Raw genomic sequence first — 24,613 nt, forward strand, 5'->3', positions numbered from 1 at the left:
TTTTAGCGACCATTCAAAATAGTTTTTTCAATGTATTTTAATCCGTTTTTATCATAAATATTTAAATAAAAATGAGTTTACGAAAAATATTTTTCTCTCAAGTCAGTTCAAGAATTCTGTAGTATCACTTTCGTGCAAATTAACCTGATACTTTATTTTACAAGCATCCAAGCAGTCGAGAAACTATGGAAGAAGTTAAGCAGTGATATTTGATTTCGGGATCTTTTGGAGGAAATTGGAAGAGTTTTTTTCAAGGCTAGAGATAAGATTAAAACAAAATGACAAACAACAGTCAAAAGGAGAATAGGGCTAGCATAATGTATGTGTTAGTTCTATCTCCTATGTTCAATTCTCCATTCTCTATTATTTTGCTTTGTGAAAATGACGAACCAATTCAAATTTCTTGATTTATTTTTGTTTAATCCCTCTGCAAAATACATGAATCTTGGACATAGTCGATAATTTTTTGATCTAATGTAGTTGCTTGGTAGTTGGCAATTTTTTTATCTTATTAAATTACGAAAATTTGTGCATCAATAAAGCCCAAATCGTAGTACTAAAAGTTTCTCCCCTAACTCTTTTTAGATAGTGTAGATATCGATATATTCATTTTAATTTTAAACTCTTAATGTAAGTATATGATATTGTATGAATCATTTTTTGATATCTTTAAACCATTTTGCATGGATAATTAAATAACTTGATATTATATTATATTTTATTGTAGTTCATTTATGAAGTGCAAAAGAGGATTCATAAGAAATTAACCATATAAATGAAAATATTCATAGTGAAATTTTTATTATTTAATTGATTTTTTAAAAAAATTATTTAAACGATTTAAAAAATAGAGAAATAATTCCCCGTATGAAATTGTTCCCCATAAAACTAAATGTAGAAATTTGGGAGATATGGAATGAAATGGGAGGTGAAGATGGAGACGAGGTTCTTATGTATTCCCATCATGCTTTTGAAAATCTCTATTCATAATCTTTTTGTTCACTAATAAATCAACAATAATGGAGGGAATAAGACTTTCAATCTCAAAAAAGCTAAAATTGGTGTCACATATCTTCTCATTTATACTCTAATTTGGTTTCATGTAAATAATTTGATGGCTAAATCATACAAAAAAAAAGGAAAATAAAAACCCTAAATTTTATACTTTGTATAACTTGAATTTTTAAAATTTTCAAAAATACCCTTAAACTTTAAAAAAAGTTCAAAAATACTTTTACCGTTAATTTTAAATGGAAACTATTAGTATTTTCTTTCAAAAATACCTCTGAACTTTCAAAAGTTTCAAAAATACCTTTAAACTTTTTTTAAAAAAAAAATCTTCAAAAAACCATGAAACTCAAGAGAAAAAAGAAACTTAAAAAATGTCATTACTATTAGTATATGAACACAAACCGTTAATACTTGTTTAAAAAATATTATTGAACTTTCAAAAGTTGCAAAAATACTTTTAGCCTTGCAAAATAAAAGTTAAAAAATGCTTCTACCGTTAGTTACTATTGTGATCAATTTGTTTGAAGCTTTCTTGATTTTGAAAATTACCGATTTTAAAACAAATTATATATAGATATCATCTTATATTTCATATAGAGTTTTCATTTTTCTCCCATTTGTCCAATTCTTTCATCAATTTGCTCGTAACAAAATATAAACAAAACTTCAAGTTGGAGCATAAAATCAAACAAAATTTCAAATTCAAAATCTCCCTTTAAAACTACAAAACGATAAATAGGAAAATATAAAAAGAACTTATTTGACATTTAATACGTATATGACTCAAGAAAGCTTCAAACAAATTGATCATTACACTAATGGTATGAGCATTCCTAAACCTTTTTTGTTTTTAAGGCTAAGAGTATTAATGTTGTTAGATGTAGATGTCGAGAAGTTGTTGCATCATGGAATAGCCACTACCCTAAAAGAAATTTCGACACGACCTTGGTGTCAATCGCTACTATCGGTTGCTCCCCAAGGTTAACACAACTTCCAATTTCAGGTGTACACTCGCCGGAAAATAGATTGGAATCAAGAAAAATAATACTCGAAACAGATAAAGTGAAGATTGGAAATCAAAATACAAATGGATAGATTACAGATCGATACGTTTAGATCTGCTGCATGGCTAGGGTTGAACGGAAGAAAAATGGCATAAATTAATAAAATCGGTTTAAAAAATAAAAGGATAAGTAATAAAAAGTTATTTTTTTTCGCATAGTTACTCGAACCAACCATCTGGCCAGACGAACGGCGGCGGTGGCACGCATATATGGTGGGAAAGGGTTATACTTCTACCACCACCACACTTTGGAATCACATCTAATATGCTTTGGTATTTATATCTTTTAGGCATTGCTTAATTCTCTAATATGGAACAACATTCTCCCCTTTCCTTTTAACTTTTACTATGGGTCTAAGCCCAAAAGTCATTTCCAACAATCCCCCACAAATGATTGTTATGACAAAATTAAAATAAAAAAAATTATTGAAGATACTATTCTGAGCAAAGATGGGAGATTAAACTTAAACACCAATATCTAACTTTTTGAATTGATGCATAGTGAAGCAAGGCAACAACTTCATTAGAGAAAATGAGTTATCTATTGAACTTTCAATAACGTTGGTTGAGATCCCCACAACATGTTTTACTCCTAGAATTTTTCTTGATTCCACAATATAAAGTTTGCTAATTAAGGTCATGCACATAAACCTCGAATCACCGTGAAAGCTTTAGAAAAAGCCCTTTACTATCACGTCAAATGCTTCATCATTATCCATCAAGTCCATATCAGGACCACCCAAAGAAAGGGTTATGGATCATTAAAAGGTTTTAGTTTTATCCATCAAGTCCGTACTAAGACCACCCAAATAAAGGACTATGGACCATCAAGTCTATCACAATAGACCACCCAAATAAAGGGCTATGGAACATCAAGTCTATCGCAATAGACCACCCAGATAAAAGGCTATGGACTACTATTAGGGTTCAAGCCCCATGTTCACTAAGGATTCTAAAATTATTTTCCTTGTTAGGTCTTTGGTTAGAAGATCAGTCAAATTCCTTTCAGACCTCACATACTCCAAGGAAATAACTCCTCCTTTTAACAACTATTTCACAACTCTGTATCTGAGACGTATATGCCTTCTTTTTTCCATTATATACATTATTCTTGGGAATTTCTATGGCAGCTTATGAATCACAATGCACAAAGACTAGTATTGATGTCCTCCACAATGGTACATCTCCTAGTAGGATTCTAAGCCACTCAGTAATGAATTTAGATTCCATGGTGGATCTAGTCATGCATGTCTTTGCAGACTTCTATGATATGGCTCATCTTCCGAGTAAGAATATATATCCACTAATAGAACTGACCTCGTCATTATCAGTTACCCAATTTGCATCACAATAACCTTCTAATACAGCAAGGAATTTATTGAAATGCAAACAATAGTCTATTGTACCCTTAAGATATCTCAACAGACGACGAAAAGTATCCCAATGATCATTATCAAGATTATGTATGTTTCTACTCAATCTACTTACAACATATGCAATATCCAGTCTAGTATAGTTCAATAGAAACCTAATACTATCTATGATCTTTGCATATTCAGATTGAGATATATTATCTTCTTTATTTTTCTTAAGACTTATACTAGCATCATAAGTATTTTAATACCAAGTATTATGTCACCTTCCCCTAAATTTTTCATTTCAAAATGCGATGATAATAACAACTTTGTATTATTGATTACTTGTATGTTTGTTCCAAAGATGAGCATATCATCAACATACAAGCATATAATCATACACTCGGCTCCAAACAATTTTGAATAAACACACGTATCAGAGGAATTCACCTTAAATCCATTGTTTATAAAGTATTATTGAATTTTTCATACCATTATTAGGGAGCTTGCTTAAGACCACAAAGAGATTTTTTAAGTTTACATACTTTATTTTTCAGACCGACAACTGCAAATCCTTCAGGATATCATATAAATTTTTTCTTCAATATCACCATTAAGAAATGTTATTTTTACATCCATTTGGTGAATTAGAAGTCCATGGATGGCAGCTAATGCAATCAAGACTCGAATTGTAGCTATTTTAGTTACAAGAGAATACGTGTCAAAGTAGTCAATTTCTTGTTTTTGTGTATACTCTACTACTACTAACCTAACCTTGTATTTTTCAATATAACCATTAAGTCTTGCTTTCTTCTTGAAAATCAATTTGCACTGATGGGTTTACTTCCTTTCGGGAGATCTACCAAGTCCTAAGTTTGGTTCATGGTTATATAATCTAGTCCACTCTTAATGGCTTCCTTCCATAAGCTAGAGTCTATAGAACTTAAGGCCTCTTGGTAAGTTTTAGAGTCCTCAACTATTAGATATATACATGCAATTATAGAACTTAAGGCCTCTTGGTAAGTTTTAGGGTCCTTATCTATTATATATATACATGCAAATTGACAATCAATATCATTTGACCTTTCAACTAAAAAAAGAGTCAAGAAAGCATGACCAAAATTTTTCTCAGTTTTCTGACTTTCTTCTTCTAGGTTTAATTCCAGAAGTTCTAATATCTTTAGTTTCAAGTATACTGCTAGAATCTTTATTATTGTCAGTTTCATACATACTACTAATCGAAGAAGCATAGAAACAGATACATTTTCATAATTATATATTCCAACTAATTCACTTTTTGCCTTTATCAGTGGAAATATATGCTCAAAAAATTCGGCATCATTATATTCACATATGGATTTATCATTCAAGCACATAAATCTATATGCAGTATTATTTTGAGCATAACCAGTGAATATACAATTAAAAGTTTTAGATCCTATCATAGGTTTCTTGAAAGCAAGATATGCTACCCTAGCCAGACATCCCCACATCCTCAGGTAATTAAGGTTAGGTGCATAACCTTTTCACAGTTCGTAATGCATTTTATCCAGTTTTTTATGAGGTACCCTATCAAGAATCCAATCAAACTTTTTTTCCACCAGGTTGGCTTCTACAATAGCAATTATTATGTCATCGTTCGACAAGATTGGCTTGTAGGGTGGATTGCTGATCTAGCTTTCCTTTCCTTTGATTGCATCGGTAGGATTTATGCCCTTGTTTTCCACAGACATAGCAAATTAATTTCTTCTTTTCAATCTTTCTACCAGCAGCTTTGTGATGTCCTTTTTTTTTTAGAGGAATTTTTCTTACCAAGCTGCTTGTGGTGTCTTTTGAACCTATCTTTGTTAATAGTAGAAGATTCAACCTAGTTAGCATTAACTGAATTTAAATTTCTAGAAATCAATTTATCTTTTAGTTTGTTCGCTTTTTCCATGTACATGTGATTGATCAACTCTTTGAGTGTCAAATCCTTCTTTTTGCGTTTTAGATGGTTTCTATCGTCACTCCAGGATGGGGAAAATTTCTCAAGCAATATATTTGCTTAGAATCTCACACATCTTCATGCCTTCAGGCAAAACGTTGGCCAACAAAAAATTTAATATTCATGAATCTACCCTATTACTGGTTTCTCGTCCATCATCTGAAAATGTAACAATTTTCCAACAACATACTTCTTACAACTTGCATTATGTCCTCCATATGAGACTTCAGTGTATTCCAAATTACCTTTACTGACTTTTGGACCACGAACAGATCAAACATCAAATATGTCATATGATTGAGCAAATGTCCACAGACAATCTTGTTGTCTTTCTCGTAATTGTCGGGATCCACCTCGAATGACTGTTTTGGTTAGTTAGAAATAGTGGCAGCTTCACTGGAGGATTCTATGTCATTGACAATAGGCAACTTCATAGTAGATTCAAGACCTTTTGTGGTAAGGATGTTATCGGCCTCCAGCTGCTCAAAGAAAATCAGCAACTTTTGGGACCAATGGCGGTAATTTACTCCGTTGAGTGGTTCGAGCTTGGACAGATCGAGAAGGACTTTATCATTCTTGATCGACATCTCAAATAATTAATATCAAATTGCTTTCAGACTGCTAAATGCAGATGTCGAAATGTTGCTTTCAAGACTGTGGCTATTCCACGGTGCAACAACTTTTCGACATCATGCATCTAACAAATGCAGCTTTTGAAAGTTTCAAAGATATTTTCAAAACGAGTATTAACCGTTTGTGTTCTTTCTAGCAATAAGAATATCTTTTAAGCTTAAGTGTATTTTTTAAACTTTTGAAAATTCAACTATATTTGGAAAAAAATACTAAAGGTTTCCATCCAAAACTAATTAACGGTAAGGTTTTGTTTTCTTAACTTTTCCTTAAAGTTTAAGAGTATTTTTGAAACTTTTGAAAGTTCAAAAATATTTTTGACACAAAGTACAAAGTTTAGAGTTTCTTTTTTTTTTTTTTTTTTTACAAACAAAGTTTAGAGGTATTTTGTATAATTTAGACAATAAATTATTTATGAGACCAAAAATTAGAGTATAAATTAGTAGAATAACTTAATGCACTATAACAAATATCACATACGATAATATTAAAAAAATAGTATCGTGGATTTTTTTTAACCCCTCCACGAAATACATGAATCTAGGACGTAGTTGGTAATTCTTTACCTAATTAAGTTGCTTGATAGTTGATATTTCTTTTATCTAATGAAGTTACACATACTTTGCATCAACAAACCTAAAATTGTAGTAGTGAAAGTTTCTCCCTTAAGTCCTTTTTTAGATAGGGTAGATATAGATATATACATGATTATATGTGTCATTTTAAACTCTTAATGTATGTATAATGACATTATATGAATAATTTTTAATATCTTTAAACCATTTTAAACTCTAATGCATGGATAATTAAATAATTTGATGTTAAATTTTATTTTATTTTAGTTGATTTAGGAAGTGCAAGAATTTTTCACGAGGAATTAATCATTAAAACCATATAAATGAAACCATTCATAGTGAAAATTTTATTATTTAATTGATTTTTTTAAAAAAAGGATTTAATTGATTCAAAAAATAAAAGCAAAATAATTCATTAGTATAATAATCAATTTGTTTGAAGATTTCTTGAGTTTGAAAAGCCAAATATGTTTTAAATGCAAAATACGTTCTTTTTGTATTTGGCTATTTATCGTTTTGGTAAGTTTTAAAGGGAGATTTTGGTTTTGAAATTTTATTTGATTTTATGTTTTAACTTAACTTTTGGTTTATATGTTGTTATGAAACAATTGAAGTAAGAATTGGATAAATTGGAGAAAAATGAGAGATCTATATTAAAAAAAAAGATATATATATATATATATAATTTGTTTTAAAATTGATGATTTAACTTAAGAAAACTTCAAACAAATGGATCATTATATCAACGATAGAAACATTTTTTAACTAATTATTTACATGAAACCAAATTAGAGTATAAATGAGTATGCCAATTTTAAATTTTTTGAGATTGAAAGTCTCATACCCTGCATTATTATTGATTTATTAGTGAACAAAAAGTTATCAATAGAGATGTTCAGTGGCGGGGCGGGGATCGGGACCTCATCACCTCCCCATTTCATTTCTTATCCCCAAAATTCTACTTTTAATTTTGTGTGGATCAGTTTCATGTGAGGAATTATATATTTTCCTTTCATTTTTTTAAATCGATTAAATAATTTTCCAATTCAAGAATATTCACCAAAAAATTTATGTTATCCCCGCCCAAAATTTCGAGAAAATTTTGATTTTTTTTTTTTTTAGAATTAACTATTAGTTTAGTTTAAGTTTTTCAATTTTCTAGTTTTGATTAACACAAATCTATAGTTTCACTTTCACAAACAAATATCATTTTTGTCAAATAATGAAACTTTTTCAACGTGCTACTTTTTCTAATTTTCAATTTTTCTCAAGTTTCAACTTTATTTTCAATTTGAAACTTTCATTTCTAAAGAAAATGAATTTGAAAAAAACTACAAAACGAACCTATATTTATATTTAGCCTCATTCAAATTTTTTTCATTAAATTTTCACATCATTTCACCTCAAAATTGAATTGATGTAATTTTTTTTTCTTTTACCATCCAAAACTTTCTTAATTTTCAAATCATTTCATCTCAAAATATTCATAAGCTTTATATTATTTTGTAATTTTTTCCATTTTTTTAAAATTTATGGCTATCAATATTTATACGGACATTTACAATAGACATCTTAATGTTGTCTTACTCTATAAAAATTGTGATTAAAAATGGTCAATTATAGTCTAATTAATCCACAATCAAAGTTTGATTAATTAATTATAACAATTTCATCAATTTTCATAAAGTTTCCAGAAATTTCCATTGACAACGATATTTTCATATAATCGGGACTTCGATATTTCCATCGACATCGATATTTCGAACCTTGGGTCTACGAAACTGACCTTTCAAATCATATCCCAATTGGTGTGCTTGTCAAAGGATGGTAGTCCTAGGTGGTGATTGGAAAATTGTCAAAAATAGTCTCCTCAAATTTTTCATTTTTCAAAACTAACATCTTTTTTGAAAACTCGTAACAATAGTTCTTCTCAATCCATTGTGCCTGAGATCGACCACCGAGATTTATATAAAATTTTAATTTTTTCTAACTTATCGATTATTTTGAGCTTTCTCGGTGAAATCCTGGTCATTTCACACCGAGATTCTATCAACTTTTCTAAATATTATATAATCTTTCCAAACTTTATATCAAATTTTACCTATTTTTTTAAATCCTTCGGCCCAAAGATAAAATTTTGCCAAAAATTAACTAAGATTTGGGAGATATATAGAATCTCTATGTATCTCAGGTAAAATTTACATCGAGATTCTATATATTTGAGCTTTCTCAGTGAAATCTCAAGTAGATGAACACTAAGATTTTTTATATTTTCTGAAATCTTAATTTTTTTATTTACAAAATTTGACTTTTTACAAAATTTAAAAACCATAGTGTACTTGATATTTGTTAAATGAGAAATTTTGGATAATCAAAAATTATCATGCCATTTACCAAATTAGTGATGAAATTACAAATAGTTAAATTTGAGACTAATTATAAGTTGACATGTGTCCCAAGTTGAAGTTGAAGACATAAATTAGTGAATTCTGATAATGCCATATGTTTCCTTCATGACCGTTCGAACAAAATTAATTCAGTTCAATTTGATATTATTATTTGGACTAAAAGTCCAATTGAGTCCAAAAATAGGCTTAATTTGACCCAAATGTTAAATAAGACCCCAGTTCAATTAGCTGAGCCCAAGAGCTAAGTCCATGGACCAACCAAGTCAAGTCCACGAAGCCCACCTGAGAACTGTATAAATAGAAGAGGTATCTTCATTTATGGGTTAACAATTTTACCCTTCAGAGAGCCTAGAAAGAATTATCTACAATTAGAAGACTCTTTCACTCTTGAAGCTGATTGAAGTCCTCTTGAGATACAAACATTCTTATGATTCTTATGCTCCGCTTTTATACATCAAGCGTACGAGAACTAGAGGATCAAGTACTAGATATCGAATCACATCCACATCCACATCAAATCTACATCAACACAAGTTCAACTCCATGAAACACATTTCTCCAGAAAATCATCAAGCCTAAAGGTTAATCATCTAAGAAAAACAACAAGCCTAAATGTCAATCATACAAGAAGATCAATAAGGCCAAAGACCGATCAAATTAACAAGCCCAAAAGTCGATCATCGAAGAAGATCAACAAACCGTGTAAGCTACATAGTCACCCACATAAGGGTTGTGTCTAGCAGGAATTAGATTATTGTTGGTGAAACTAGTGGTCACCCATGCAAGCTACACAGTCACCCACAAAAGGATTGTTTATTGTTTCTAACCGGAGTCAGATCATTATTGACTGAACTAGCCACATAATCATCCACATAGGGGATGTATCTAGAGTCAAATCGATTGTGAGCAACTTTAGTGACGATCTCTTTGCAAAGGGACAAGCATGTCAAAAATTCGAGGATATATCTACCAAGGATATACAAAAAGTATGATTCTAAACAAACAATAATAAATAAATAAATAAATAAATATGAGGAAAAAAAAGGGGAAAAGAAAAGGTAAAAATGTGTTAAAAAAAAAAAAAAAAAGAGAAAGAAATAAGAAGAGAAAAAGAAGAGAAAAAATGTTTTAAAAAAAGGAGGAAAAAATAAAAGAAAAAAAGGTGGAAAGGTTAAATTGAAAAAGAGAGAGAGATGAAAACTTGGAAAGAGAAAATAATGGTCTTTTTTTTTTTTTTTTTGCCCAACACATGAAAATTCAAGAAATCACTGTCGCCTGAAATATTTGAAGGGAAAAAAAAAAGAAGAAGAAGATTTCTTTTTCCACTCGTTATCATCTTCTCCTGCTTCCTTCATATCGCAAGATGTCTACATCACATCTTCGTCGACACAAGATTTGACATTGTGGACAAGAAACGCCGACGGCCCGACTTGACGTCAACACATGGTGGCGAGCTCCTGCGGCGATTCTGTGACAGCACTTCCAAATTTCAATTAGAAGACTTTTCCGGCAACAAAGCTTTTGATGGCTGAATCGGCTATCCGACCAACAGCAACTCACCGGCAAAAGGACAGAAGCAAAAAAAAATATTTGGAGCAGTATCTTGCTCCTCGGCATAGACTGACGCCGATCTCTTCTCAAGACATTCCAACTTAATATTTTTCGAGATTCATCTATTCATATACGTGCGAATGAGCAATTTTGTAGCAAATTGCTACGTCATTTACTAAATCACTAAGAAATTTCAAATAATAATTGAATTTGAAACTAATTAGAAGTTGACATGTGTCTCAAATTGAGGGCTGAAGACATAAATTGGAGAATTCTGATATGCCACAAGTTTTCTTATTGGATTGGATAATGTAAAATTAATTTGGTCTAATTTGATATTATTATTTGGACTAAAAGCCCAATTGAACAAAAAAAAAATAAAAGCTTAATTTGACTCAAATTCAATTAGTTGAGCACAAGAATCAGCCAATCAAGCTAAGGTTCACGAAGCCCACATAAGAACTATATAAATAGAGGAGTTATTTCATTTATGGGGTAAACATTCTTCACTCTATAGAGCCCGAATTCGTTGAAATCCTTTGGAGATACAAAAGACTCCAACTTCAAAAACATCAAATGAACCATATCCACATCAACACAATTTCGCAAAACACATTTCTCCAAAAGCCTCGTGCGAACACTAATCATCCAAGAAGATCATCAAGCCCAAAGTTCGATCTTCCAAGAAGATCAACAAGTCCAAGAAAAATCCCAAAGGTCGATCATTAAGAAGATCAACCGATAATCTAATAAGATTAATAAGCTCAAAAACCGATAATTCAAGAAGATTAATAAGCTCAAAAACTGATAATTCAAAAAGATTAACAAGCCCAAAAATTGATCACAGATCAACAAGCCAAATGTCAATCATCTAATAATATCAACAAGTCCAAAGTTCGATCATCTAATTCAACAAACCCAAAGTCCAAAGGTCGATCATCTAATTCAACAAGCCCAAAGGTCGATCAAGAAGATCAACCAGTTTAAATATTAAAATTTATTTTGAATGCAGAATGCATCAAAAAATTATACATTAAATGAATGCATCAAAGAATTATACATTAAAGATTGTACTTGCTATACGAAAATTAATACAAAGTTCAAATTCCACGAAACAAGTTTCTCGAAAAAATTATGTAAAAAATTGATATAAGATTTGGTAAAAACCTCAGGCGAACAATATTCATCTAAAAATTCAATGATAAATTCATTTGGAATTTGAGGAATTTATATAATTATGGAAACAAAAATTAAGGTAAAAATTTGATATAAGATTTGGTAAAATAATCGAATTTGAAAAAAAAAAATAAAAGATTTGGAAAGATTATATAATATTTGGAAAATTGGTGGAATCTCAGTGTTAGTACCGTCGAATAAGTTAATTTTTATAACTAAATCTAAGTGGTCGATTTTGTCCGAGATAGACTAAGAAAAACTAGTTTAACGAATTTTTAAAAAGCGTGCTAATTTGAAAAGTGAAAACTTGATAATTTTTTTTTTTTTTTTTTTTTTTTGATAACATTTTCCGTTAGTATTCTATTGAATATTGACTACTAATTAATCTCAAATAAGCCCACGTGCAAATTAATTGGTAATTATGTACACAATTTTAAATAATTAACTAAATAAATTAACAATAATTAATAATTAATTGACAAATTAAAATATATACTTAATTCATTTTCATTAATAAAATATACTCAAATAATGCAATCAAGTATTATTAAAATTATTGATCATTTAATAATATATAACATTTAATTAATTATTTTAATACCTAAAAAATAATTTGTATTAATTATAACAAATTATTTTATTTCTTACTTAGAATTAATTAACTTATATTAATGGCTTGAAATTAAATTTGAAATATTCATTAATTTATAGGAAATTATTTTAAATGACAAAATTGCTGAAATTATTTACAAATAATAGCAAAATATCATAATCTATCTGTGATAGACACTATATATATCTATCGTCCCGGTCCATCGGATAGATTATGATACTTTATTATATTTATAAATATTGTTGTTCATTTTTTTTTATATTTTAAAACAACCCTTTACATAATAATACTTTTGATGCATTTATGGGGTAAACAATTCTTCACTCTAGAGAGCCCAAAGGGAATTCTCTACAATTAGAAAGAAGACTCGTTGAAATCCTTTGGAGATACAAAAGACTCCAACTTCAAGAACATCTACACACTTCATTTCCATAAAATAAATCATGCGTATGCATTCAATTGAGAGAAAATAAGAGAATCAAGTACTAGAGATCGAACCATATCCACATCAACACAATTTCGCAAAATACATTTCTCCAAAAGCCTTGTGCGAACACTGATCATCCAAGAAAATCATTAAGCCCAAAGTCCGATCATCCAAGAAGATCAACAAGTCCAAGAAAAATCCCAAAGGTCGATCATTAAAAAGATCAACCGATAATCTAATAAGATTAATAAGCTCAAAAACCGATAATTCAATAAGATTAACAAGCCCAAAAATCGATCACAGATCAACAAGCCAAAGGTCAATCATCTAATAATATCAACAAGTCCAAAGGTCGATCATCTAATTCAACAACCCCAAAGGTCGATCAAGAAGATCAACCAGTTTAAATATTAAAATTTATTTTGAATGCAGCAAAGAATTATACATTAAAGATTGTACTTGCTATACTAAAATTAATACAAATACAAAGTTCAAATTCCACGAAACAAGTTTCTCAAAAAAATTATGTAAAAAATTGATATAAGATTTGGTAAAAACCTCATGCGAACAATATTCATCTGAAAATTCAATGATAAATTCATTTGGAATTTGAGGAATTTAAATAATTATGGAAACAAAAATTAAGGTAAAAATTTGATATAAGATTTGGTAAAATAATCGAATTTGAAAAAAAAAATTAAAAAAATATAAGATTTGGAAAGATTATATAATATTTGGAAAATTGGTGGAATCTCAGTGTTAGTACTGTCGAATTTGACCGAAAAGACCCAAAATAATTGATAAGTTGGAAAAAGTTAATTTTTCTAACTAAATCTAAGTGGTCGATTTTGTTCGAGATAGACTAAGAAAAACTAGTTTAACGAATTTTTAAAAAGTGTGCTAATTTGAAAAGTGAAAACTTTGTAGTTTTTTTTTTTTTTTTTTTTTTTTTTTTTTTGGTAACATTTTCCGTTAGTATTCTATTGAATATTGACTACTAATTAATCTCAAATAAGCCCATGTGCAAATTAATTGGTAATTATGTACACAAATTTAAATAATGAACTAAATAAATTAACAATAATTAATAATTAATTGACAAATTAGAATATATACTTAATTCATTTTCATTAATAAAATATACTCAAATAATGCAATCAAGTATTATTAAAATTATTGATCATTTAATTAATTAGTTTTAATACCTAAAAAATAATTTGTATTAATTATAACAAATTATTTTATTTCTTACTTAGAATTAATTAACTTATATTAATGGCTTGAAATTAAATTTGAAATATTCATTAATTTATAGGAAATTATTTTAAATGATAAAATTGCTGAAATTATTTACAAATAATAGCAAAATATCATAATCTATCTGTGATAGACACTATATATATCTATTCATTAATTTATAGGGAATTATTTTAAATGATAAAATTGCTGAAATTATTTACAAATAATAGCAAAATATCATAATCTATATGTGATAGACAGTATATATATCTATCGTCCCGGTCCATCGCGGATAGATTATGATATTTTATTATATTTATAAATATTGTTGTTCATTTTTTTTATATTTTAAAACAACCCTTTACATAATAATACTTTTGATTAATTGATCCTAGGGTTGTTTTAGCCCTACTCTTGTTATTGCGCTATTTTCAGCCCTACTCTTGTTATTTTTTTAGTTGTACTATCCATTATTTCTGTTTCATGATGTCAATTATGTATTTTGGTCCAAAATTATCCATAAGAATGATAATAGTAACAATAAACTAAACATTGAACTTTGTTATACCATGCAATTTCCCTTCATTATATTCACTCATCTCTTTCCATTCAATCCAAATAAAAAATTCAAAAACTCTTAAAGTCGATATCATCGAATAGATAGAAATTAAGTACTCATAACTTCAACTAAGCTGACATATTTTTCGAACCAACTCACATTCTCCAAATTCTAACCTGTCGTACCCCTTTAGTTCATTTTTTTAGTTGGTCTATGTAAAACACATCACACGGGGTGTAAATCGCTAAGTTTGTCGGTCACCTCTTAACTCAAAAATCTCGTTGAGATCATGTTTGCGAATCACACAAATTACCCATTAAAAACATATTTTAATGACAATTGAAATTACATAGTAAAGAGGTTGGGGCAAAAAAATTGTTGGAATGTCTTGAATCCATTATCTAACACTCCGAATGACCAAGTATAGGGGTCTCGCTAAATGGTATTTGTGTTATATGTTATTTACGATTTTGGACCTAGAGTATAGGGAAGTGCAATATATACTCTCTAACCTTATTCGTGTCTTTACAATTTATATTATTTGATATTCATCTCTAATAATATACTACTTTTTTCCTTTTTCTGTGGACGTAACATACATTATTAGTGAATTATGTAAATATTTATGTTGATTTTTACTGTTTACACGTCTCTCGCTTTCTTTATTTGTTGATTTCATAACAAATATATAAAGGAACAACACAAGTGATCAAATTCCAAAAGCAGTCACATTATTTGTTTACAAAGAAAATGTCATCAAAAGAATGGATAGAAGAAATTCCAGTAATGGACATTTATTCTCATAGCTTCAGCAATTCAGATATATCTTCCCTAAGCAAAGCTTGCAAGGAATGGGGATTCTTCTTCATCCGAAACCATGGCATTCCAAAGGAGTTTTACGGAAAACTCATCTCCGATGCCGACCGACGACTATTTTCTTTTCCCGACGAGACGAAGCGGAAAATGAAAGTGGGAGTTTCTTCTTACACCCCTAGATTTGTGGTGTCACCATCCATGGAGAGCTTCAAGGTTTTAGGGCCCAACTTCTCTGCTTCTGCTGCTGCTCATGGTTTTACTGACTCCATATTTGGTCGCCAAGCTACTGAATTCAGGTCTACTTTTCTTTCCTTTCTCTTTTCTCGAGTTTCGAACCTACCACGTGTTTGAAGAAAAAATTTTCAATGAGACCGCTACAATGACGGTCAATTTTGAAGAAAACGATGGGATATAGATTTGAAATATGTATGTCTCCTGAAGAGTAATAACTACTAAATAAAGATTTGAAATAATATTTTTTTTTCAATTTCTAAAGATCTCGAGTTATATGTCTTCTCTTCTTTTTTTTTAGAGAGTAGTGCGACTAATTGAATTATTTTTCCATTTTTTAGGGTAGCATGTCTTATTAATTTTCGAACTTTTTCTAAAGAAAAAAAATTTTAAGTTGACATTGTAGATTTGAGAGTTACAGTTTAACAATGTCAATAATTTATTCGTTTGTCTACACTACAAAATCATGAAAAAAATAATTATGACAGTTTTTTTTAGGATGTTATTGATACTATATTCTTTCTTTGATGGTGTTCAAAGATTGAAAAAAATAGTCCTGAAATTTGGTTGTGACGATTTTAATTTCTTAAATATTACATGACATGCCAACTTTGTAAAAATTAAAGATATGTTAAGTAACAATTATATTAATCTTTTATTTTCTTGTCAAAGTGAGTATTAGCTCAATGGTGAGTAGCATGTACCCCTCTACTTCATTTATTGTACTAAAGAAAATATATGTTCACACACATATATATATATGTATGTATGTGTATATATATCTCAATAATAAGTAGCACGTACTATGTTAGAGGTTTGAATCCCCTCTACCCCATTTGTTGTACTAAAAAATATATGTATATATTATTTTAGCTCAACGGTAAGTCGTGGCATGTACTAGGGTTGGAGATTTGAATCTCATCTACTCCAGTTGTTGTACGAAATAAATATATATATCTAGAGACTAATGTTTGTTGTTTGAATTTATTTGTAGGAATCTTCTAGATGAATATGGAAGCAAAATGAAAGAAGTGTCAAAAAGAGTAGTACAACTATTACTAAAAACATTGGGAGAAGATCTTGAAAACAAATTCTATGAATCTGAGTTCGGTAATTGCCATGGCTATCTAAGGATAAACAGCTATACTCTTCAAGACTTGAACGACGAAGAAGAAGTCGTAGGATTCAAGAAGCACACCGACCTTAGCTACGTGACGATCCTGTTCCAAGACGACGTTGGGGGGCTACAAATGAGATCGAAAGGAGGCGAGTGGTTCGATGTAAAGCCGAGCAAGGACGGGAATCTTTTGGTGAACATTGGGGATTTTATGGAGGCTTGGAGCAATGGGAAGGTGAGATCAGCTGAGCATAGAGTTGTTTTGAGGAAAAAAATTAATGTGAAGAAGAGATTTTCTGTGGCTTTCTTTTTGACATATGAAGATGGTGATAGGGAAATATATGCTCCAACTGAGGTTGTTGGAGAAGGCAAATCAAGGCTTTATCTCCCATTTTCAACCCAAGAATATAGGCTCTTTAGGGAAAAAAATTATGAGAAAATTGATGCCACACTCAAAGATTTTGCTGGAATATAATGGCTCTTGAATCATCCATCTTTCAGATTGTAATACCTATCTTATAATAATCTACGGATAATATCTATGTAATAAAAGAAACATATCAATTCCCACATAAATTGTTGAATTAATTAAATTAATGTCTTTGATTAATTAAATTTCTATTCTTTTCTATTCCCTAAACTAGGGAAGGTTTTCTTTTTCTAGATATTGATTTTTATCCTAGGTAGAATTCAAACCAGTTATATTTTAGAGTAATATTTTGCACTCATCTTTATATACCACATAATCACATAAAATAATAATAATAATAATAAATATATATATTTTTAAAAAGAAGTAAAAAGAGTTTGTCACATGGCAAAGTATAATTGGACAATTAAATAGAATGCACAAAAATAAGTGTAGTCTAAGATGAGTCTACTAACTATTTAGAACTATTTTCTAAACCTCGAGAACTAAATAGTCCTTTTTGAAACCTATGGAATTAAATACGTATTTTGTCCCAAATTTTAATATATTTAATTAAAAAAAAAAAAAGATTAAACTATCTAAATAAAACCAGTATGTGGTTTGTTGTTAAGTAATTTATTCTTGTAATGTACTGCCCATATACTAATCAATGGTTTTTCTTCTTTTTTTTTATCCCTTTAGTTTACTGAAGAACCAATTTCATTATTTATAAGTGTTGCACTTTTAAATTTAACATTGAATTATGTAAAATACCCAAAGGTAGAGAAAATTTTCAATTACATTCTAAAACTTGGAAAAGTTTCATTTTTAGTTCGAACTTTTTAAAATTCTTTAAAGAAAACCGGTTTTTTTTTTTTTTTTTTTTTTTAAGAAACAAAAGAGATGAAGTCATTAGTAAATCAACAATTCTATATTTTATTATATCCATTTAGAAATTTAAGTAAACTAAAAATATGTTAATATATAAGACATTGAAAATAAGATTAGAGAATTGAGCAGACTCAAATAGTACTATAGCTGTTAATATGGCCCTTGATTCCTTGAAGTTAAGGTAAATCATTCCCAAGATCCTAATCCAACTCTAAACTTAAATAATATTGCAATCTTTACCTTCTATTTAATTTCTACCAATTCACATGCTAATTTTAATTAAAAAACAAAAACAAAAACAAAAACAAAAATCTTCATAAACTTATTAATTTCAATTAAATAAAGTTTAACACAAGTTTGACCGGTGCACAAATTAACCTTTAATTACTTTACCAAAATTCTTAAATTTCAAGAAAAAAAATATGTTGTGTTTTGCTCAAATTTTATCGATTTCATATCTCACCTTTTTTTTTCCCTTGAATATATAAGATAAAACTTTTTAACAATTGATATTAACAGATGAAAATTGTAACACTTTTAACACTTAAAGTTAAGGTTGCAATTCTTATCTAAGTTTAAGGTGCAATTTGAAAAAATAAAAAATTTATAGTTAAATTTGATTGTCCTCTCAGTAATTTTTCCCATATTGTTTCGTCTTTCTCGTTTCCTCGATATTAAGATGGTTGATATTTGGATTGCATAATCGAAGGCTTGGGATTTACATCTTTGTCGGAATCTTAATGATGTTGAGACTTTTTCTTATCCCAACTCTTAGTAAGATTTCGTGTTACTTGGAGTTGGACTAGAGTTTTCGTGTTACTTGGAGTTGGACTATTGACCCTTCATCTTTTTCTATGAAATCTCTTACGGATGATTTGATAAATATTGCAGATCTATCTAAGAAGGATTTATACCGTCCAGCATATGCCTTTTATGTCTAAGAGCCATTATGAGTCCTTTACAAATCTCCATGCCTTTGCTTCTCAAATTTGAAATATCATTTCAGATGCTTTTGATTGATCATTAGCCTACACTAATAACATTTTTGGTAGAAAACACTTTGGTTGATCATATTGCGTGCTTTCTTCTGGTCATAATAGGGCAAACACAATATGCATCTATTTCAAGATTCCTTTTCTTATTTTTTATAGTTTCATGGATTTAATTCTATCTACCAAGTTGTATTGATGCAAAACTAGACATTCATTTACAAATTTTAATCTTTCTTATTTAGTTTCCAATCAGAAATCTATTTCATAATAACCTATGGGTGCTCGGGGTCTCCCGAAATGATTTCTCTCTAAAAAAAAAGTTGATAGAACTTTAACAAATTCGTGAGTCAAAATTCTAAAGTTATAACCTCTTTCTCAATTCTATCTTTTCAAAGAAAGAGAACATCATAACAATACAGCAATGTTTGTAAACAATCAATCAATCCATCATGCTTAATCCTTCCCCCTCCTGTACAGCCTTCTAAGGTTCAAGATTTCATCGAATAGACAAATTCCTAGATAATGTTTTCAGTCATTTTACACGTTTCAATTTCACTTGGGCAATCTTCAACTACTCTAATCTAAGTTCTAACTAAATAACTTACATTATATTCTCCTGAAGCCAATACTAACAAATAATAATGGGTGCTTGCTTGTGCTTTAGCCATTTACCTTCGAAACTTTGGTCTAATGCTGATCGTCCCAGGCCTTAACTGTTCGAAACGGTACCTGCAAATTATTAAGTGGTAGAATCTATAAACATCTTTACCCTCCTTTTTTGTTAAAATCAAAATGACGGGGAAAAAATGGCTTCAATGACACCATCACAAAAATTTGTTCAAGTCTCACCCATTTTCACTAAGAAAACTTGTCACAGCCTTTGGTAGAGTAGCTTCCCCCCTACTATGTTTACCTATACCTTCAGGAATGACCAAAACATCATGAGTCACACTCGCCATATTTTAATATCAAAAGTACATGCACGAGAGTCCATTATTTGCATGAAAAATATGTTGTTGCCAGCTAAGAAGTGCATATACGGATACGAGAAACAAATACAACACAACACAGACATGGCAACACGTCATTTTTTTTTTAAATCTAAAACATGGTCGCAACAAGGACATGTTCATTAAGATATACCTTTTTTAAAAAATATATCATTTTTATACTAAGAGAAAATTTATAATAAATGGGTTGATGCTTACTTTGATGTGTTTCACCTTCAATTTATTATTATTATTATATATGTATCGTTTTAGTCTACTCAATAAGTATTAGTGTTCTACACATGTCTAACACATTTGTTGTACTAATATATGTTGATACATGCCCAACAAGTATCGGAGTGTCCAAGTGTCTGATACGGACACGCTAAGCAAACTAAAGTGTCCATGCTTCTTAGGATGTCAGTAACATTTAAAGCTTCCCTTCAGCGAAATCAACCTAATGTCATATCTAATCTAATATATATACCCTCCCAGCCTCAGTTAAACAGATTTCTATTTTGTCCATGATTACAAAATGGGACCCATAATCACGACACATGTACTCTCCTGGCCACTCCCCAACTAACAAACTGCTTATTACTACCTAGGTAACTTCCTCCAAGTCCTCGCATGGGTAAGATGCACCAGGGTTCTAGTGTTCCTATCAGCATCTGATTGGTGGAAGAAACTGTTCCAATAGGCAAAGCCCATTTTGCAGATTAGTTCGGGTGTAAAATGAGCAACTGGGAAACTTAGCTTGGGTTCTGTCTGCAGGGTAGACCTAAGTCCTCTTCTTTCTAGGTATACACAAAAGGTTCTTTGAGCGAGTTGAGTAATGAAGTACTTTCACTTCAGATTTTTGTTAATAAGGAGGTTAGAAAGGAGGAGTTACTAGGAGATTTTTTTTGTGGTAGGAGGGCCTTGTTTTTGGAGGGTGGGGCTGAGAAAGACTAGAAAAGTATCTCTCTTCCCAAGAAGGGTTACAAAAAAGCTTTCCGTTTGAAAATTAGAATATTGAGACTGTTATAACAAAATAGCTTTAAGAAAAACACAAAAATACACGGACAACCTAACTTTAAGAGAACACAAATGTTAAAACTTGAATGTTAAACAGCAACGGATAAAAATTTACCTGTTATGACTTCCAGTGATGTGGGCCTATGTCTAGATGATGGTGATTCTTTGTCCACCTTTGAGTCCATACAACTAAGATACTCGAGGGATGAAGCACATTGGAATCCTTTCCTCTCAGATTTCTTTGGTGACAACGACCGATTGGAGGCATTCCGAGTTTCAATTTTCAGTAAGTGTTCTTGCAAGGCTTGAACAGCCTCTGCGGCGTGAAGCCCATGTAAATCCAACTTCCAGAGCCCATTTTTACTATTCCTTGTTTGTAAAATTTCATTAGCTGCCTTATCATTTAACATTTTTGCAGCTAGCCATTGTTCTTGAGCTCTTGATGAATGATACTTGGCAGAAGCATGATCTTTCCTAAGATAGGCATTAGTGGCTGCCCTTGAATGTTGAGATGCAGACCTATTGATTAAAGAAAACAACATATAACAACTGTTTACATTTTCAGCAAGACATCAACTCCCATAACATTGATAACTTGAACCATCTCCCAAGAACCATAATATTTTACACAACATCCAAAAATAGAACCAAAACCACAATACTAGTGCATCTAGGTCAAGAATAATTGTCCAACAATTATCTTTTAGCATTTTTTTGAGCATGATCACATGATCAATTTGAATAAAATTTTTAACAACGGACTAAAGGAGGACTAGGATTCAATATCTCCTTCTTAACATGTCACCTTTCCATTAATCTCCAAAGTTTGAGCTATCAAAATAAATTAGCTTATTATACACATAGTTTGTTGTCTCCTCATAACTCAAGGACACATAGGTACAGCCTACAGAAGAGATCCTCATATATTTATTCTTTAAAGCATTCTTCTCACACGAGGTAAAAATATATAACAAATACAAAGAACCCCACAAATCTAGTGAGCATCACAAGGACAAAAGCAGAAAGAAAAAAAAAGTTTTTTTAAAACTCAACACAGTTGTACAACCTAAAGATCATTAATATATATATATAGAAGTTTTAACAAAGATATTTAATAAGGGAAACAAATTAAATTGAAGTAGAAAAACAACTCAATTATAAAGTAGATAGAAGGCTTATTTACCTCATCATTGCTATAGCATCTTTCCGATGGCTCAGGTAAATATCATCTTCTTCCCACTCGGGCTCAATAGGAACAGACTTTGACAAACCAAGACCTATTTTTGGATATCCGGCATTATGAAAGAAATTTCTTTCAAAATAATTATTTTCAAACAATTTGGTATAATTTTCTTCACATGCATTATTATTTTGATGCACGCCTTGCACATCCTTTAGTGTGGAGCTAGGGATAGGAATATTAGCTGTTCTTTCTAATGATGTACTTACATCATTCTTCCCATTGCACAATAAATCATTAGCGGAATCCAATACTAAAGTGCTCATCTCATCATTGATATCAAAATTGTCACTCGAAACCATTGTTTTTAATAAAGTAGATGCCTCATTGAAGTTATTATTAACAGCTTCCATTATATCCACAATCAAGCTAAAATCAGCCCAAGAATGAAGCTCTTTAAGCTTCCAAAAGGCTAACCCATCAGCACTTTCTTCAACCACCTTCTTGCCACTTTGAATGCTAGAATCATCAGGTATTGTCTTCTTTGCACCATAATTTTCTGGAGAAGTTAGAGAATCGGCAGAAGCACGGGGTACAGATGAGAAAGATTTCCCTGAACACCCATAAACTCTATGCAAGCTTTCACAGGGTGGCAGAGAGGAATGGCCGGTTAACATTGGTGGGAGTGGTTCCAGGTCAGTTTCATCTTGAAGGCCTCTATTATGTTGCTTAAGGTTAAACTCTTCCCAGCCAGGATAATTACCCGTCACCCACGATAGATCGTTAGAGTAAGGCAGTCCTAAGGTGCTCATCTCATTATTGATCTCAAAATTGTCACTAGCGACCATTGTTTTTAATAAAGTAGATGCCTCATCGAAGTTATTATTTACAGCTTCCATTACATCCATAATCAAGCTAATATCGGCCCAGGAATGAAGCTCTTTAAGCTTCCAAAAGGATAAAACATCAGCGGTTTCTTCAACCACCTTCTTGCCATTTTGAAGGTTAGAAACATCAAGTATTGTCTTCTTTGCACCAATATTTTCTAGAGTTGTCTTTTTTGCATCAAATTTTTCTGGTGAAGTCAGAGAATTGGCAGAAGGATGGGGAGCAAATGAGAAAGATCTCCCTGAACGACCATTAACATGGTGCGAGTTTTCACAAGGTGGCAGAGAGGAAAGGGTGGTTGACACTGGTGGGAAGGGATCCCGGTCAACCTCATCTTGAAGGCCATTATTCTGCTGCTTAAGGTTAAAAGCTGCCCAACCAGGAGATTTACCCTTCACCCACGACATCTTCCAACGCAAAGAACTAAAAATAAAGCATATGGAGTTGAGCACCAGTAAACTATAATTTCACACTCCGGATCTAACTCAAACCCCTCCTACTATGAAAATACCCTTGAGTTCCTACCCGACAATCCAATGAAGCTGCAACTTGAAGAGGTAGCACAACTGGTTGAAACAGACCCGTTCATTACCTAGAATCCAGCAGCCAATAACTTAGAGACAAGTGAGAAATTGTTTCTTTTTTTTTTCTTCTTTTCTATTTCTCTTGGACAGATTCAAACAATTAAGATAAAGCCACTGTCGTTGGCAAACATCTGTATCATCAGTAGACTTCAACAAACAGAAACACACATCACAACAAGATTACAACGAATAGAGCCTATTTCAGCAAAGATAAAAAGGTTTATCATTCTGACGTTCAACCCCAATAATACCCACCAAAAAAAAAAGTCAACAACCAGAAGAAACAGAAGAAAAATACTTTTAATCAAGGCAGAAAAGCAACATAGATTAAACAAAGAAAGCACAAGAAGAAAAAAAATCTCATAAAATTCATACACAATATACCTTCCAGCTTCAACTACAAAATTAGGGTTCAAACTGAAAATGTTGAAAAGATCCGACTCCCAAATCCGCTAACCGAGTCTTCTCACTATATCAAATTCCCAACTCCGCCGTTTGTGCCTCTTCGGATACGGAAATGCAATTGGGAGATAGAAATTTTGCTGGAAAATTTGCGGCATAGATCGAATTCCAGAGAGGAAAAGGGAAGACAAAAATCGGAAAATCTTGCGAGGGTACAATTCAACTTCAACCCTACCCCACATACTCTGATCGTTGACTCCGATTACGAATTTCTTCTAAAAATCAAAGGGTTGTAGTCACGAATTCAATGAAGAAGATTGATTACTTTTCTACCAAAATTCTTACTTCCCCAAGTTTAATCTGCTGCTGGATTCTCTCTATTTTTGCAAGCGGTTGTTTTTCCCCTTCGTGTGTGTGTTTTTTCCCCCATTAGGTTAAATTTAAAATAACATTTTGGTCCGCAATTCCTATATTTTTAATTATTCAATTTTAGTTCCAATGTTCTT

At 30.9% G+C, this 24,613-nt stretch overlaps 2 protein-coding genes across 2 annotated transcripts; one reads left to right on the forward strand and one right to left on the reverse strand.

Annotated features, from left to right (window-relative positions):
* Window positions 1–15,294: 15,294 nt before the first annotated feature.
* Window positions 15,295–17,370, forward strand: LOC120086717 (gibberellin 20-oxidase-like protein). The gene is made up of 2 exons (XM_039043491.2): window positions 15,295–15,703; window positions 16,633–17,370. The coding sequence occupies exons 1-2, from the start codon at window positions 15,342–15,344 to the stop codon at window positions 17,228–17,230; spliced, it is 960 nt and encodes a 319-aa protein (XP_038899419.2). The 5' UTR covers window positions 15,295–15,341; the 3' UTR covers window positions 17,231–17,370.
* Window positions 17,371–19,403: 2,033 nt separating this feature from the next.
* LOC120086100 (smr (Small MutS Related) domain-containing protein) lies at window positions 19,404–24,613 on the reverse strand. Its single transcript, XM_039042545.2, has 5 exons — window positions 24,090–24,613; window positions 22,237–23,713; window positions 21,169–21,572; window positions 19,897–19,966; window positions 19,404–19,776 (listed from the first exon to the last, which is right to left on the reverse strand). Exons 2-5 carry the CDS (start codon window positions 23,526–23,528, stop codon window positions 19,716–19,718), a joined length of 1,827 nt encoding a protein of 608 aa, XP_038898473.1. The 5' UTR covers window positions 23,529–23,713; window positions 24,090–24,613; the 3' UTR covers window positions 19,404–19,715.

Source organism: Benincasa hispida, chromosome 9 (genome assembly GCF_027475165.1).
Source record: "Benincasa hispida cultivar pf3 chromosome 9, pf3_genome.v1.1, whole genome shotgun sequence".
Lineage (NCBI taxonomy): Eukaryota > Viridiplantae > Streptophyta > Magnoliopsida > Cucurbitales > Cucurbitaceae > Benincasa > Benincasa hispida.